General features: G+C 44.3%; 1 protein-coding gene across 1 annotated transcript; it reads left to right on the top strand.

The window, feature by feature from the left end:
* The first annotated feature begins 7,384 nt into the window (after positions 1-7,384).
* Positions 7,385-17,908, top strand: LOC134533366 (uncharacterized). The gene is made up of 3 exons (XM_063370885.1): positions 7,385-7,447; positions 13,916-16,453; positions 16,571-17,908. Exons 1-3 carry the CDS (start codon positions 7,385-7,387, stop codon positions 17,906-17,908), a joined length of 3,939 nt encoding a protein of 1,312 aa, XP_063226955.1.
* The last annotated feature ends 120 nt before the right edge of the window (positions 17,909-18,028 follow it).

Consider the following 18,028-nt stretch of genomic DNA (forward strand, 5'->3'; position numbering starts at 1 on the left):
GTGTTTTATTCTTTAAAGTTGTCTAATTTTAATAACCAACTAGTTTCCTTGCTGCAAAAACCGTAAACGTATTCCGGCTGAACATCTCAACATTAAAAATATATATATATATATATATTTGTTAACACATCAATTTAAATACTTTTGAAACAAGAATTGATTTATTTTCCCCACAGAAACGTGTTGAATAAATACTGTGCAATCTCCAGTATTAGTGTTACCAATTGTTTACTGTTTGTTCTCAAAAAAAATATATATAATACCATTTGTTACCTTATAGTGCAGTATTGTTTGCATGAGTGGATTTTCTTGTAAATGATCAGAATATTAAATTTGTTATCCATGTTCTGTCTTTGAATAGCCAAGTTTTGTGTTGGTGTAAATGTGCTGTGATAAATAAATATAAACTGTTCTTAATGCAGGAGATAATTTTTTGAGCTGTTCTCTAATAATGTACTCAAATAAATACTATTGTACAGTAGAAGTAGAAAATATAGACATTACTGGAAAAAAATTTGGAATATGTGTAAAAATTAGTAATTTAATTATAAATATATATTAAACTTTTTAATATTTTTCATTTGAGTATTGATTTGTTTGTTTATTTTGTCAGTTTAAATTTTTTTTGTTTTAAATCATTAATACTAATGCCAAAATAAGGCAGCTGAACCAGGTAAGTGCAATCCAATTAAAACAAGTCTGGGATCGCTGTAAATTAGGTCTCTCTGGAGACATACGAATTTTTCTGACTGAACACTTTGCAGGTCTGAATCCACAGCTGCGAGTGAACTCGGGGCTACTTATTCTGTTTGTTGATGGTGTTTTTTTTTTATTTTGGGAAGGTTTTTTTTAAGGAGGTGATCACATAAGTTTGGATTACTCGTCAGTTCTTTGCACTTGATTTGCAGGATGAGACATAATGCGGAATGTTTTCCCACTAGAGTTGCTTCCGCTGGTTTTGGGATGGCAGTCATCTGCGAGTCCCCTCGGAGACCCCCCCCCCCCCTCTCGCCCATGGCCGGTGTCGCGGAAACTTGGAGCCGGCGGTGATTCCCACAGCCACTTGGAGACCGTGCCGAGCGAACCTGGCCAGTAGAAGAGCAGCTATTGCTGTGAATTTAACAGCAGTGCAACAAATGGTTTCGACCGGAATACCAACAGGATTCTGAAGAGTACTGCACATGCCACTGTGCACACTAAAACTAGAGACCGGAAAAATTCGCGAATTCATTGCGTGATAGGCTAAAATACAAATAGTTATACCTCAGTGCTGCCTCTGCTATTGGCTCACCACTCACCTGGGTGACTCTGGGCCAATGAGAGACACCCAACCAAATCTTTATCGAATCACCGGCTGCTACGTTGGGACGTCTCACAAGACAGCAGCCAATGAGTGGGTGGCATTTGACCGAGCGTACGTAGAACTATGGAGTTCATCCTGGAGGTCGTTGAACCCGCGAATTTTTCCGGTGCCTGACTAAAACACCCAGTCCTTGTAGTGATACACAAGTAAATTATAGCCAAACATAGCTGCTTACCATTGACTTGAATTAGGCTTTCAGTCTAATCCTGACTTCTAAGCTTGGACCAGGCTTGAGACGAACTTAGGTCATCAGACCATTATGTCTGATACTTTCTTTCTGCAAACTTGCTGAATGCTTGAATTTGGCTTGTTCTGTGCACCCAGATGTTGTGACAAGCTTGACATGGGCTTGTTCTCTGCACCCAGATGCTTGACATGGGCTTGTTCTCTGCACCCAGATGCTTGACATGGGCTTGTTCTCTGCACCCAGATGCTTGATATGGGCTTGTTCTTTGCGCCCAGATGCTTGACATGGGCTCAACTGGGCAGGCTCGTTGCAAGCTAGCAATGGTACTTGCTATAACAATTTTGCTGCAAACTTTATGTCTTGTCGTGGTAGGCTTGATACAAAATTTAATCAAACATTTTTTTTGTTTGCTCTCTGGGAACTTAATATAGTCTGTGCTATGTAAGGTGTCTTAAATTTATCAGTTTTTAAAAGCAGTACCAATGGGCTACGTATTATTTTGCTACTGCTGTACCATCAATTGTCAATTTCATGTTGTAATAATTGTTCGTAAACAAACATTATTTGACGGCATGCAAGTGACATTTAGACAAACAGGTACTGCTGGCGCTACTTTGGAGAATTAGCAATTTCTATTAACAGTTTATAGAACATACTATTCCTGAATATTTACGAGGCTTCGCTTATCGATATTTTGTATTAGTGTTTTAACATTCGTATATTACAAATGCCAGACTGATCCACTTGTTACCAGCTAGTCTATGATGGAAATATATCAATGCTGTGTAACACACATATTTTACTTGGTTAAGGCATTTATCGACAGATTGGGACCTCTACTCTCCTTATACTGAACTGCTTGCTGAGTATGTTTTGTATTTTCTGGTAAGTTCTCGAAGTCGCTGGCACTGGAACATAAACGATTTCGGACCTGATTGTGACACAACCATAGAATCACAATGGCTACGGAGAGATTATTGTCTTTTACACACGGTGCCCACTTTTAATGACAAACTATACTGAAACCTAACTTTTTTTATAATTTCCATACTGAAGGGTTACTTGGAAGTATTGGTAGTTAACAGAAAATGGTATATGGAGTATTTTTATGTCAACAAGGAGCCTTGAAAATTGCCAAGATGTTTGATGTCTTAAAAATCCGTAAGATATGGTAATACCTGTAATTGTTTGTCTTACATTAAACATAAACGATCATCATTGAAGAAACAACCACATTTTTAGCTTGCTACCGCTACAAAGCTGATGCTTCCTGATTGGCCATACCCGTCCTCAAATCAGGACCGATCACAGGAACCAGTCGCAGCTCTGCTGTGACTGTCCCGATATAAATACCATGCCGAAGCAGAAATAAATTCAAAGACGAGACGTACTACGAGTGGCCACAGTCCGAGGATGTAAACTCTGCAGTGTGCCAGTTGGTATTGTAGTTGTAAGATTTAGCATAGCACATTAAAATCCAATTGCCTTAACCACCAAAAATACATAAAATCTAGAAGACCGTAAGGCCCCTAAGCCTCTCGTTGAAAAACGATGAATATTACAAACATTTAATTTAATATACAATAAATGTTTATTAAAAATTCAACATATTTTAATAACTCTGATATATATTAAATTATAAAGATATATTTGACAAAAAGTATATAAATATAAATAAAGTGCATCTGTGATATTAACGATTATTTTAGTAGTAAATAATATAGTGCCCACAAAATAATAATATAATATAAAAATTCAAAAGGGCTTAGCTACAATATATATACATAAAATATAAACGGGTTTTTAATAAAATTATAAACTTCAAAGATATCAGCATTAAAAAACAAAGATTTTCGAACGATGTTAAAAATATCATCAGAAGATTCCCAGTGACGCAAAATGATATTTCCAAAAGCGGAAAATATTCACAGTTTTTCGTTTAGAGCTAAACTTTCTGAGATATACATAGGACTTTTAAGTAATTATAAGCATATTTATTCGTAAGGCACCTAATGCGCCCATTGAAATATTGTGGGTAAAATAAACATTTTAATTTAATATTTAAGGGGTGTTCCACTTATGTAGCTGTATTTCAAATGTTAGTCTATTGTTACAATTGCAGTTGCTATTTTATACACATATCTATGGAGTAGGCAAATATTTGTGCTTCATGATCTAGGTTTATGATACGCTGGCCTCCAAGATACACGTTTATCTTTGGTGTTACAGAGTCAGTGAGTCACTGTTGAGCGTAACTATAATACATAGGGTACAAAAACCAAAAACAAAACAAAAATTCAAGTGACTGTCCTAAGAATAGACCAAGGCATGTAAGCCTTTGCAAAAATAATAGGCGCAACGGACTGCGCCCCCAGGCAGGGCGTACAAATAGTGTAACATAATATTAATCAATTGCATATTTTGCAATTGTTCGTCTTTCTTCTTTCATCAGTTTTTAGGTACTACTGCTGGAGGCCGGGTGAGTCGTGAATGCAGCCGCTCGCCACCAGGGGCGCTGGCGTGCCTGGTCACAAAGCCCAGATCTGTGTTGAAATACGGAAGCGGACTTGGCGTAGAAGCTTCCCATCCCCGCACGGTAGACTCTCTTCTACTCTGATCACCTCTCCATCCAGACCATGCTCTGTGTCCTGTTTTCTCCTGCACTGTCCATGCATGCCCACTGCATCCCGCATGCCTGTGCCCAGGGTTTTCTCCGTGCCTATGCAGGTGTTTCCTGGGGCCAACGTAACATAGTACTAAGATAGGGGAGTTAGTCGCTGCCACTGCTGGATAATCCCCACACAAGCGACCCTCTCCCTGCATGGCTGATCCCAGGAGCACCAGGCGTACAGACATCGGACTGGGTCACCCTTAGGTCCCTCCTGCAAGATACACTTAGTTGTAGTTAGGTTAGGAAAAACACCAGGCCTCAGTAGTTAATCGCCCTTGAAAATAACCGCCCCGTGGCACGCCGAAATGTCGAACAAACAGTCACAAGGACTTGGCCTCGACACAGAATCCAAGAAGTAGCGACTTCGGCCACGGAAACCTGAGATCTACTACCACATAAAATCTATATATGTGCTTTGCACTTCCCGACTTGTTATTCACAGGAAAAGGTTCTTTTCAACTCGGTCAGGGGCAAACACAAGGGGAGGGGGTATGTTTATTCCCACGTTGTTAAATCACGAACTTCAATTGAATAAAATAAAATAACAGAAAAAAAGCACTCCAATATAACATAAATTACACGTATAAAGTCTATCTCACAAGTTTCTGTAAGTCCTTTTGACATTTAAAATCACATTGTTTACATACCAAAAATAAATCACACTTAAAAAGCTAACCTCTTAAGTCAGAGGTCTATTTTTTTTACATTTTCAATCACACTATTCACATAAAAATTAATTATATTTATATAGTTTAATGTTTAAAACAGTAACTCTTTTCCACACACGAGTAATTTGGTTTAATTAAAAAAATAAACGAACTATGGTAGCGTCAATCGTCAGCCGTTACGAAAACTAAGGAGTAGACGAACACAAGCAACGTTACTAGCATTCCGTAGCATCCCTGCTGCGTCATTTCCACCTCTCCCCTGCCGTCTCCCCTTCCGTCCGTTGCAACTAGCATACAGCATGCTATGCTATTGCCGTCTTCCCATTGGCCCGCTAGCGCATGCGTGGGAGTGGCGTCGCCGCTGGACACACTCTCCTCCTCTGCCGGTTCCCCCACCACGTACCTGACTGTTCCCCTCGCGCTATCGGAATTCTCGTAACGCTCGTAACCTGTAGCCCCCCCCCCCCCCCCTAGGCAAAGAAGTTTCGCTTCAAGAAATGAACTTCACACTGACATAGCGAGTGGAGGAGGGAGAACGGACAGAAAGGATACTGTTTGGGGGGGGGGGGGGGGGGAAGGCTGTCCAAGAGGCACCCCTGTCTCCTGACGCAGATCATTCCGTCAGATCCGCTCAACCAACCACTGGGCCGACCGCACGTATAGTAATTATTATAGTCGTGAGCACACACAAAGGTCTTGACAACAGTAATATATCTCATTTATTAATGAGCAGTGACAAAATAGAATAAGAAAAAAAAATTGGTTGTCTGTAAAGTCGGTTTAGGGACGATAGTTTAACGTGACAACGTCATAACAAAACATTGATGAAATGACTGCATACTTTTATGAATAAAATTGAATCACTTTTTATTTAATTATCACTATTTTGTATGGATACAAAGAAGGAGTGAAATGAAATCTACAATTTAATTGATAAATTTACTTTTAATACTCATTAATTCAAATATGTTTATTACTTTAACAAAGAGATTATTTTAATTATAACTTTTATACATGTTTGCTATTTAACTTCTTCCAATATGTGTTATTCTGTTAAGGATAGGACGATGATAGGAAAAGTAGGAAACGAATGGGAGTGTCTTTCCTGCCTAGAAATGTAAAAAAATTGAATTTTGTAATTTTTATTTCATTTTTATATTTAAGTAGGCATAAAAGGAGACCCTAATTTTTTCCAAATTTTTTTATTTATATTTAATATATTTTTTAATGATGGGACTTTTAAGTCCTGACAGGCATTTATCATATGTCTAGCTCAACGAACAAAAAAAAGGGCGCTCCAGACTGGTGCAGCACTGCCGTATTAGTGCTGCAACCTCTCGGCTGTCAATCGAACTTCTTTGACAACTGGCAGAGCGGAGCTATACAGGGACCCAGAGGTCCCGACAGGCAGCACGTGGTTTCAAACATGCACACACTATTTCTATGGGGCTTCAAACATTGTGGGACTCACAAGTACCGCCAGGCAGGAAAGGGTTTTTCTAAAAAGTCAAATCGATGGTTGTTCCAATCGAGTGGAAGAGAGATAGATGCTGCGCAAACGTGCAATGAGCGTAACGGGACAATGTGCGTAACGGGTCACTTTTTCGTGCGTGCAGCCGGCGTTCATCGATTTATTAGACGTTGTCACGTCAAAAATAAAAGGTTGTGCCGAGCTTACCACACGCTGACTTACGAGTGTCTCATCCATAAAACTGCAACTCTCCGAACCCATGACTTATTCATGTCGTCACACTTCTTGGTGATGCCAGCACCAACAATATGCATATGTGAACACTTGGAACAACATGCACTAAATTTACTACAAAGAAACGAAAACCGGAAAATGATAGTGTTTATAATAAGTTGTGTGACTGGCCTACCATCGATGCCTGTCTAGCTGTTTCCAATTAAACTAATCACAATAAAATTTAAGATTACCCAATTTGAATATTTGATTCCAGAAATTAGTAAAAATTCACTTTTTAGAATTTTTAATTATAACTTTAAGTCAATAATTGAAGAAAAATATATATCATATTCCAGAGCGTTGCTTCTACGGCATTGATTAGCCGCGCAGACTATGTATTAAATCTAAAAATATCAATTTCTAAAAATAAAATTTCATTGAAGAATGTGTAGTCAAATTATGACAACAATTTTAGTTGTATATATTTTTCTGTAAATTTAAAAGCCAACTATAGAAATACTACCAGAGCCAGATTTTCAAATAAGGCATTTCTGGATCCTCTACAGAAAGGTTAAGTAGAATTCCAAAACTTTGCACATCGTCTTGCTTAAGTACATAGCTGTAGAACATCACACTTGACAGTACTTACATGAATCAGTTCTGTGGTTTCCACAGCCATCTACACACTGGGCTCTGGTGCCGTAACCATTCAAATTGTCCACGGCTTCCTTTAAGACATCCGAAAGCATTCGGCCAGAGTTAAGACATTGTCGAAGGAAGTCGATCTGGAGCCAGATGTTGATTTGACATGGAATCTCCCGGGCACCTGTGGCCGAGAGACGGGGCCTCCCCTGAATCCCCGCTGGCCGGCGTAACGGGCCGACTGGCCTGCCTCGTCTTTAGCATCCTCGTAACACTACATCTATGTCGTAGTATTTCCAGAGTATTAACTACTTTTGAGCCTAGGTCTGTGGAATGGGGGAGAAACTCTAATTTCCAAGACGGAGAGCTAGTTTTTTTGAAGTAGTTTTGGATCCACCCGCTTAATAGAAGCTTTCATGATATATTAATAACATGACTAAATGAATTGTGACAAGTACTGCATAAGCTATTATCAGGCAAACAAACCATTGAAATTTAATTCGCTTATTTTTGGTAGCCACATATTATGTGGTGTGGCATACCAGGAAGTTTTTCATCTCCTACTCATTTATATAGAACGATGTTTTTGTTTAAAAAATAAACAGCAATAAGCGATTTTGTACGGTTTACATTTTTTTAATATGCAAGTAACTAAATTAATATTAAATACCTCAAACTTTGGCTTTTAACTTCTAGTCCTAGTTATTTTGGTAGTAGTTATGGGCCCACCCAACAGATATCATCACGTGTAGCGTGAAACATGGTTTATGTTTCCTCCTCTGTAAGAATCACACTTCTCTATCTTCCTCCTTGTTCTATGTTCCGCGGAAGTGTTGATGTGCAATGCCAGAAAGTGGGCCTTAAGTTGTTAATCGCCCTTGAAGATGGCTTTAACGAGGCATGCCGAAACGTCGGGGATACCTAAAAGCCAAGAAGTAGTACACGGTATAACTATTTTATGGAAATTATCGTAAGCCAAATTGTTGCAGTGACCCACAAAAAGTCTAAGTGAGAACACTATTAGGCCAAAGTGTAAGGCAAGGCTCAGAACTAGCGGGCAGTCTTATCATCGTGCATAGCGCAACAATGACACTTGATTGGCGGAGAAATGAAGATGCGGGTGTAATGCAAGTCGCTTTATTGGTTTCAAGAATATCTTCTGTATGTTTCGTATCTTAATATTATTCTGAAGCACCGGCGTTTTAACCATTTTCACCCTCCTAAAAATACAGACTAAAAACGAAATACGAAAACACAATTTCTCATTCTCTCTCAGTGTATTCTTAAACAAACATCACTCTTCTATTGTAAGCAGTTTTCAAATTAGGCGGTTTATTCTGAATCTATGTACACCTTATCCTTTGAGTCATTACACTTAAATGTATTTCACACTGAAATTTTTGACATTTGTCAGAGATATATTATCTTTGAAAGATTTGTGCAATGGGAGTGCATGACTTGATGTAATCTTATGGACATACGCCATTGCTAAAGCACATGTATGTCTGTAGAAGAAAAATTCAATGACACAAAAGACAAAAACACAAATTAAGCAAAAAATTGCTGTTGTCAACAGGATATAAACACCACATAATAATCCATAACAGAAATATGGTCAAAAAACAAAGAAAAACAAAGAAAATGGACTAACATAACGAAAAAATCCCCACAAATGATGACAGCACAAAAATATTGAACCCAACAAAATTCAGAACAACAGTTGAAACGAGACAAAAACACGACAAAACGAAAAGACGAAACAAACACAATAGTTTTCCAAAAAAACAGAAGAGAACGAAAAAACCCACAAATGATGACAGTACAAAAATATTGAACCCAAAAAAAAAAAAAAGCACAACAGTTGAAACGGGACAAAATCACGACAAAACGAAAGGACGAAACAAACACAATAGTTTTCTAAAATTTTGTTGGGTTCAATATGTTTGTGCTGTCATCATTTGTGGGTTTTTTTTGTTCTGTTAGTCCATTTTCTTTGTTTTTCTTTGTTTGTTGACCATATTCCTGTTATGGAATATTATGTGGTGTTTATATCCTGTTGACAACAGCAATTTTTTGCTTAATTTGTGTTTTTGTCTTTTGGGATTTTTGTAGTTTTCTTCTACAGACATACATGTGCTTAGCAATGGCGTATGTCCAAAAGCTTACATCAAGTTGTCAGAGATAACTGACAATCATTAAAACATATCTGAGAAATGTTTTCCTAAAAAAGATACTTTGTTCAAAGTGAACAAAATACCTTAGTTCATAAAAAGTGGTGACATAATTAGAGAAACATTTCCCAAAACATAATAATTCATCATTACGCAAAAATGCCTACTCTCTATTTAAAATTCAAAAATATCCAATGACACACTTCCACGTCCTTAATTCGTTACTACAACAGGAATAGTATAGGCATACTTATAATTATTCCCGACACATTTTATTTTGTTTTGGCGGAATAAATGTGTAAACTACCTCAGAATTACTTAACTGCACTTAATACGCTCATTCTTTTCACTGACCATGCCAGACCTTGAAGAACAATTAATTTTAATTGCGAAATAGTAACTGCATGGGAAAGAAAACTGACGAGAATAAAGATAATTGTGGAAATAAAAGACAGATAATTACGCAAATATGTTGCATCATAGTTAGGAAGAAAACATAACACGAAAAAAATTTTTTTTTATTACTTTACGTTATAGAAGCACGTATAAAATGTTGGTGAAAACCTCTCATTCTTTGCCTGATCAAGTTTCTTCCGGAAAAAAAACTATATTTACACTTTTATTTTCCCAAATCGAAATGCTTATAAATAATAATAATGAACATGTGACATTTCAAAATGTTTGCTGCAGAATCAAATAGTTATGTATTGATAATGATACTTCCGAGTGAAATTATACTAAACTTGTTTTCTGTTTATCGTAGCATTTATAACTCAATTCAAACAGGTACTCTAATGTCTTCTTTTGATTCATTTTTTAATTTTTCTTCATTGTGTTGTAAAGTTGGACCATCTCAGGAAGCTTGGCTGTTAATTTATTTTAATTTAAAAAATATATTTTTTTCCCTCGTCCCTTGGTTTAATCTTGATGCTTATATCTTGAGAAAAAATATGTAACCCTGTTCAGTAATTGGCGCAACGATTTTTACATTATTTGTGTACCCAAACAACGATATAAGCTATTAGTGTCAGTTTTCAAATAAAATTCAGTTTGCATTGCGTTAATTTTGGAAAATTATTTTTTTAATAAATCAAATCAAATCCATCTATATAAATTTGACTGAAATGAATATTAAGTAAACTGTAGTATAAGCAATCTAAACACTAACTAATAATTATGTTTCTTTAGAAAGCAAATTGAGTAATAGCGAACGTTTTTGAGCAATATTTGATAAATAATATACATAAATATATCAAACTTATATTAAGAACATCATTCTCATTAAGTTTTCCATTGAGGTCAACACCCCACTTTGGTCCTGAAATACTTAATATTTTTTTTAAAATAAATGTCTCATAATAATAATTTGGGAAATTTCGCAAGAAGATTAGTATTTTTTTCATAGATCAAAGACTAAAAAAAAAAAATTAAACATAAGTTACTAAATCACTTTGAATACTTTCTTTTTTAAACGTGTATTTAAAAATATATATATTTTTTATCTAGATAAATTAATGATAGTTTCAAATAAACACAATTTTGAATTCCAGTTTTTATGTTCCCATACCGTCTGTCGTATGCACACAAGCAAATGTCATAAACAAATTTTGAACTTAATTTCTAATGAAGAATCGTCTCACAAAACTGACGCTATAGGCTACGCACCAAGTCGCCTGATAATAATGTTTTATGCAACTTGTTGTACGCACATGTACTGCTAGCTGTGAACTGCCGGGTTTCTGGTCTTATGACCAATGATTCTCTTCGAACTGCTATACTATATCTCCAGTTATGTAATTCCTGAGATTTAGGAAATCCTTCTGTCTTCAAATGAAGAGGTTTCAGTCTAAGTTGCTCTAGTGTATATATATATAAGATTTAATATGAAACTAGGCCTCTCTTGGGCTAACAAACTGAAAGATAAATTCTTTACTATAAGGGATTTTGATTACACATATTTACTAGTGTGTGATTATGTAGAAAATAACTCAATAAGAATCTACAAGTGTTGGTTACTAAATTCAGTTGGATTCTGACCCAATACTAATAAACAAGCACTAAATCATATGGTTTTCAATATTTTAGCGCAATACATTGAATAGATAACATGAAGAAACTGTAAGATTTGCACTCTGTTGGTTTTACACAACATATACTCTTAAATTGTCAAAGTTCACAAAACATGTTGGCTAGCTCATAAAATTGTTTATTATTTATGTTATCAGATACCATGCACCGTTTTGTTAGAATATGGAATAAATAAGAAAGCTGTGTCAGCCTACACTTGATAATAGTCTGGCTGTTAAGGTGGGCACAAAACTCAAAAAAAATAGTCTTCAGGTTAGAATGCACATCACTGCTGACGTTTCTTTGATTAAATTTATTTGTATGGACCCCGACTGGCTATAATCAGTGGAAGGCAAACAAAATCCTTTTCTAGGGACCACTGAGATGACAGGTGCCTGTCATGTTTTAAGTGCAGTTTGTTGTCACTTTCGAAATATCACGTAGAAATAATTGCTTAGAAGTATATTACTTCTTTAATAAAAATATTTTTTTTCTTTAAAAATATGCCTGGATAGTGTCAGTTCACTATAGTTTGAATTAGTTATTGTCACCTAATGGTCACCAACAATGAAGATTAATGGTATGTAAAGACGGGGGACTCATTGATTTTATTTTTTGCCCTTTAAACAATACTTTACAGCACGGACCTGTTACATAGCTAATTAGCACACAGTTTAACACTATCTAAGAACCTTAAATCAGATGGATGTTAGTTTCTTTAGCTAAAACCTACCAATAATGTTGCAGGGCTTGTTAACTGCGTTAGGTCATTTTTAAGAACCTTTCACTCTCATTTTTGCATTGTTCGTTCAAAAGTTAGTTTCTCTGTAGCTAGTCTCTGATTGGTTCTTCTTCCCTGAGGTAGCGCCAAGAAACACACAAACATACGTTACACAAAAACGTACATATAGCGGGTTTGAAATATATTTCAAAATTAGGTTCATAAAGATTATTATGTTATTTCATATAAAAGGTTCGTTGCTAGGGCAATTTCCCTTGGAGGGGTCTCGCCTACTGAGATTTAAAACGATCTTTAGACGCCATAGAACGTACTTTCTGTAAAGAGGTTGTTTTTATTTGGCTGAAATACTTTTTATACACAGATTACCAAAATATGTTTTAAAGCGTAAACGGTTTAGTTTATAAATAATGTAGGCCAGATTATATTTTCGGTCGTTTTGTCACACAGGAGTTGATAATTTTATAAACATTCTGCATGTGCGAGAGTGTGTCTTGCAGTTCTGTTATCCAATTCTTTCACGTCCGACATTATCTAGGCCAGCGGACATGTTCTCAATCGAATTAAACTTGCGTTCCAGTTTGGCCACTTGCTCACCTTCTGCACCAGTTGTAACTCGACTAATTGGAAAGGTTACTGCTGCACTTTATTCAGATTATGTTCGCTCTTCCACCTGCAAGAAACTCTACACTTTCTTGTTTTACATTCGACAAGCTTGATAGTGACGTAATCACATATCTCTAAATTTCATCAAAAGTGTGATATTTTGAATGTTGGCAAACTAAAATTGGTTTATTTTACTGGGAAGTACAAAAAATGTTTGGAATATTAAGTTGGTGCTTCTTAAAATCTACAATGTTCGCGTATCCTACACACGTAACTCAGTCTCACTAACCCAATGTTTTTACTTTAGGCTTTACGCCCGTTTTGTTGACATCAAGGTCACTCTAAACGAACACAAAATTAACAAAAATGCAACGCAGGAAAATCGAGCAATAATTTGGTCTTAGTCTTTGGTTAGTCAAGATTTCCCAAATGGTTAGTCGTTACACTCGCTTTACGCCCCCCCCCCCCCCCCCAGCCCCCCCGGGCGGGGAGTGGAGGTTTCAGAGCTTGAAACCCGGCCATACCGCAGGGGTCGATCCCTTCCCCCATATCGATGTTTGTATCGTTGCGTATCGCTGTCCTCGTGCAAGGATCGATATAGCAACGAACTGCGCAAGAGTATCACTCGGAACCCGGTCTTGCTCGACATATTTAACATGTGATGTCCTTATCAAGTGTCAGTTGGGGACTTGTCGTGTTAATGTTTCGCGACATTGCTGTTACGTAATACATGTTTCATCTCAAGTGATAATAGTTACCTGTGTTCACTTGCGTGACCTCTGGGAAGTAACGTTTGGTAACAACCCTTTCAGAAAAATGTCAAGCCAACCATAAATGCTTTCACTAGTAACCAGTTTTAATACAACACATTATGCAACTAAATACTTAGGTTTTTCAAAGGCATTGGCTGTTTGTCCTTTCCGTTTTTTTACTGTATTTATGTTGTACTTTAAATTGTATGATTTTGCATGTATTATTGGAAATTATATCTTTACCGTAAGTTAAAAAATTTATTTCTCCCGTCCCTCAATTTTTTCCGCGCCTCATACTCTCCCGCCCTTCTAAAACTGCGCTGGGCTAATGCCCGGTCGGCCAGCACACTGCAGTGTCGCAGCGACAAGACAGCGCGCCGGAGTCGCGGGCTAGAGTTGCGCTAGGCCCCACAGGGGCGGGACAGCTCACTGCAGTGTCGCAGCGACAAGACAGCGCGCCGGGGTCGCGGGCTAGAGTCGCGCTAGGCCCCACAGGGGCGGGACAGCTCACTGCAGTGTCGCAGCGACAAGACAGCGCGCCGGAGTCGCGGGCTAGAGTCGCGCTAGGCCCCACGGGGACGGGACAGCTCACTGCAGTGTCGCAGCGACAAGACAGCGCGCCGGGGTCGCGGGCTAGAGTCGCGCTAGGCCCCACAGGGGCGGGACAGCACACTGCAGTGTCGCAGCGACAAGACAGCGCGCCGGAGTCGCGGGCTAGAGTCGCGCTAGGCCCCACAGGGGCGGGACAGCTCACTGCAGTGTCGCAGCGACAAGACAACGCGCCGGAGTCGCGGGCTAGAGTCGCGCTAGGCCCCACGGGGACGGGACAGCTCACTGCAGTGTCGCAGCGACAAGACAGCGCGCCGGGGTCGCGGGCTAGAGTCGCGCTAGGCCCCACAGGGGCGGGACAGCTCACTGCAGTGTCGCAGCGACAAGACAGCGCGCCGGAGTCACGGGCTAGAGTCGCGCTAGGCCCCACAGGGGCGGGACAGCTCACTGCAGTGTCGCAGCGACAAGACAGCGCGCCGGAGTCGCGGGCTAGAGTTGCGCTAGGCCCCACAGGGGCGGGACAGCTCACTGCAGTGTCGCAGCGACAAGACAGCGCGCCGGAGTCGCGGGCTAGAGTCGCGCTAGGCCCCACAGGGGCGGGACAGCTCACTGCAGTGTCGCAGCGACAAGACAGCGCGCCGGAGTCGCGGGCTAGAGTCGCGCTAGGCCCCACGGGGGCGGGACAGCTCACTGCAGTGTCGCAGCGACAAGACAGCGCGCCGGAGTCGCGGGCTAGAGTCGCGCTAGGCCCCACAGGGGCGGGACAGCTCACTGCAGTGTCGCAGCGACAAGACAGCGCGCCGGAGTCGCGGGCTAGAGTCGCGCTAGGCCCCACAGGGGCGGGACAGCTCACTGCAGTGTCGCAGCGACAAGACAGCGCGCCGGAGTCGCGGGCTAGAGTCGCGCTAGGCCCCACAGGGGCGGGACAGCTCACTGCAGTGTCGCAGCGACAAGACAGCGCGCCGGAGTCGCGGGCTAGAGTCGCGCTAGGCCCCACAGGGGCGGGACAGCTCACTGCAGTGTCGCAGCGACAAGACAGCGCGCTGGAGTCGCGGGCTAGAGTCGCGCTAGGCCCCACGGGGGCGGGACAGCTCACTGCAGTGTCGCAGCGACAAGACAGCGCGCCGGAGTCGCGGGCTAGAGTCGCGCTAGGCCCCACAGGGGCGGGACAGCTCACTGCAGTGTCGCAGCGACAAGACAGCGCGCCGGAGTCGCGGGCTAGAGTCGCGCTAGGCCCCACAGGGGCGGGACAGCTCACTGCAGTGTCGCAGCGACAAGACAGCGCGCTGGAGTCGCGGGCTAGAGTCGCGCTAGGCCCCACAGGGGCGGGACAGCTCACTGCAGTGTCGCAGCGACAAGACAGCGCGCTGGAGTCGCGGGCTAGAGTCGCGCTAGGCCCCACGGGGGCGGGACAGCTCACTGCAGTGTCGCAGCGACAAGACAGCGCGCTGGAGTCGCGGGCTAGAGTCGCGCTAGGCCCCACAGGGGCGGGACAGCTCACTGCAGTGTCGCAGCGACAAGACAGCGCGCCGGAGTCGCGGGCTAGAGTCGCGCTAGGCCCCACAGGGGCGGGACAGCTCACTGCAGTGTCGCAGCGACAAGACAGCGCGCCGGAGTCGCGGGCTAGAGTCGCGCTAGGCCCCACAGGGGCGGGACAGCTCACTGCAGTGTCGCAGCGACAAGACAGCGCGCCGGAGTCGCGGGCTAGAGTCGCGCTAGGCCCCACAGGGGCGGGACAGCTCACTGCAGTGTCGCAGCGACAAGACAGCGCGCTGGAGTCGCGGGCTAGAGTCGCGCTAGGCCCCACGGGGGCGGGACAGCTCACTGCAGTGTCGCAGCGACAAGACAGCGCGCCGGAGTCACGGGCTAGAGTCGCGCTAGGCCCCACAGGGGCGGGACAGCTAACTGCAGTGTCGCAGCGACAAGACAGCGCGCCGGAGTCGCGGGCTAGAGTCGCGCTAGGCCCCACAGGGGCGGGACAGCTCACTGCAGTGTCGCAGCGACAAGACAGCGCGCCGGAGTCACGGGCTAGAGTCGCGCTAGGCCCCACAGGCGCGGGACAGCTCACTGCAGTGTCGCAGCGACAAGACAGCGCGCCGGAGTCACGGGCTAGAGTCGCGCTAGGCCCCACGGGGGCGGGACAGCTCACTGCAGTGTCGCAGCGACAAGACAGCGCGCTGGAGTCGCGGGCTAGAGTCGCGCTAGGCCCCACGGGGGCGGGACAGCTCACTGCAGTGTCGCAGCGACAAGACAGCGCGCCGGAGTCACGGGCTAGAGTCGCGCTAGGCCCCACAGGGGCGGGACAGCTCACTGCAGTGTCGCAGCGACAAGACAGCGCGCCGGAGTCGCGGGCTAGAGTCGCGCTAGGCCCCACAGGGGCGGGACAGCTCACTGCAGTGTCGCAGCGACAAGACAGCGCGCCGGAGTAGCGGGCTAGAGTCGCGCTAGGCCCCACGGGGGCGGGACAGCTCACTGCAGTGTCGCAGCGACAAGACAGCGCGCCGGAGTCGCGGGCTAGAGTCGCGCTAGGCCCCACAGGGGCGGGACAGCTCACTGCAGTGTCGCAGCGACAAGACAGCGCGCTGGAGTCGCGGGCTAGAGTCGCGCTAGGCCCCACGGGGACGGGACAGCTAACTGCAGTGTCGCAGCGACAAGACAGCGCGCCGGGGTCGCGGGCTAGAGTCGCGCTAGGCCCCACGGGGGCGGGACAGCTCACTGCAGTGTCGCAGCGACAAGACAGCGCGCCGGGGTCGCGGGCTAGAGTCGCGCTAGGCCCCACAGGGGCGGGACAGCTCACTGCAGTGTCGCAGCGACAAGACAGCGCGCTGGAGTCGCGGGCTAGAGTCGCGCTAGGCCCCACAGGGGCGGGACAGCTCACTGCAGTGTCGCAGCGACAAGACAGCGCGCCGGAGTCGCGGGCTAGAGTCGCGCTAGGCCCCACAGGGGCGGGACAGCTCACTGCAGTGTCGCAGCGACAAGACAGCGCGCCGGAGTCGCGGGCTAGAGTCGCGCTAGGCCCCACAGGGGCGGGACAGCTCACTGCAGTGTCGCAGCGACAAGACAGCGCGCCGGAGTCGCGGGCTAGAGTCGCGCTAGGCCCCACAGGGGCGGGACAGCTCACTGCAGTGTCGCAGCGACAAGACAGCGCGCTGGAGTCGCGGGCTAGAGTCGCGCTAGGCCCCACGGGGGCGGGACAGCTCACTGCAGTGTCGCAGCGACAAGACAGCGCGCCGGAGTCACGGGCTAGAGTCGCGCTAGGCCCCACAGGGGCGGGACAGCTAACTGCAGTGTCGCAGCGACAAGACAGCGCGCCGGAGTCGCGGGCTAGAGTCGCGCTAGGCCCCACAGGGGCGGGACAGCTCACTGCAGTGTCGCAGCGACAAGACAGCGCGCCGGAGTCACGGGCTAGAGTCGCGCTAGGCCCCACAGGCGCGGGACAGCTCACTGCAGTGTCGCAGCGACAAGACAGCGCGCCGGAGTCACGGGCTAGAGTCGCGCTAGGCCCCACGGGGGCGGGACAGCTCACTGCAGTGTCGCAGCGACAAGACAGCGCGCTGGAGTCGCGGGCTAGAGTCGCGCTAGGCCCCACGGGGGCGGGACAGCTCACTGCAGTGTCGCAGCGACAAGACAGCGCGCCGGAGTCACGGGCTAGAGTCGCGCTAGGCCCCACAGGGGCGGGACAGCTCACTGCAGTGTCGCAGCGACAAGACAGCGCGCCGGAGTCGCGGGCTAGAGTCGCGCTAGGCCCCACAGGGGCGGGACAGCTCACTGCAGTGTCGCAGCGACAAGACAGCGCGCCGGAGTAGCGGGCTAGAGTCGCGCTAGGCCCCACGGGGGCGGGACAGCTCACTGCAGTGTCGCAGCGACAAGACAGCGCGCCGGAGTCGCGGGCTAGAGTCGCGCTAGGCCCCACAGGGGCGGGACAG

This window comes from Bacillus rossius, chromosome 6, assembly GCF_032445375.1.
Source record: "Bacillus rossius redtenbacheri isolate Brsri chromosome 6, Brsri_v3, whole genome shotgun sequence".
In the NCBI taxonomy this organism is placed as follows: Eukaryota; Metazoa; Arthropoda; class Insecta; order Phasmatodea; family Bacillidae; genus Bacillus; species Bacillus rossius.

Coding starts and splice junctions, on each gene's coding strand:
- LOC134533366 (XM_063370885.1), top strand. CDS start 7,385: ATGGAATCTCCCGGGCACCTGTGGCCGAGAGACGGGGCCTCCCCTGAA. Junction 7,448..13,915: donor CTGAATCCCCGCTGGCCGGC/GTAACGGGCCGA, acceptor GCAGTGTCGCAG/CGACAAGACAGCGCGCCGGA. Junction 16,454..16,570: donor ACAGCGCGCCGGAGTCGCGG/GCTAGAGTCGCG, acceptor GGGGCGGGACAG/CTCACTGCAGTGTCGCAGCG.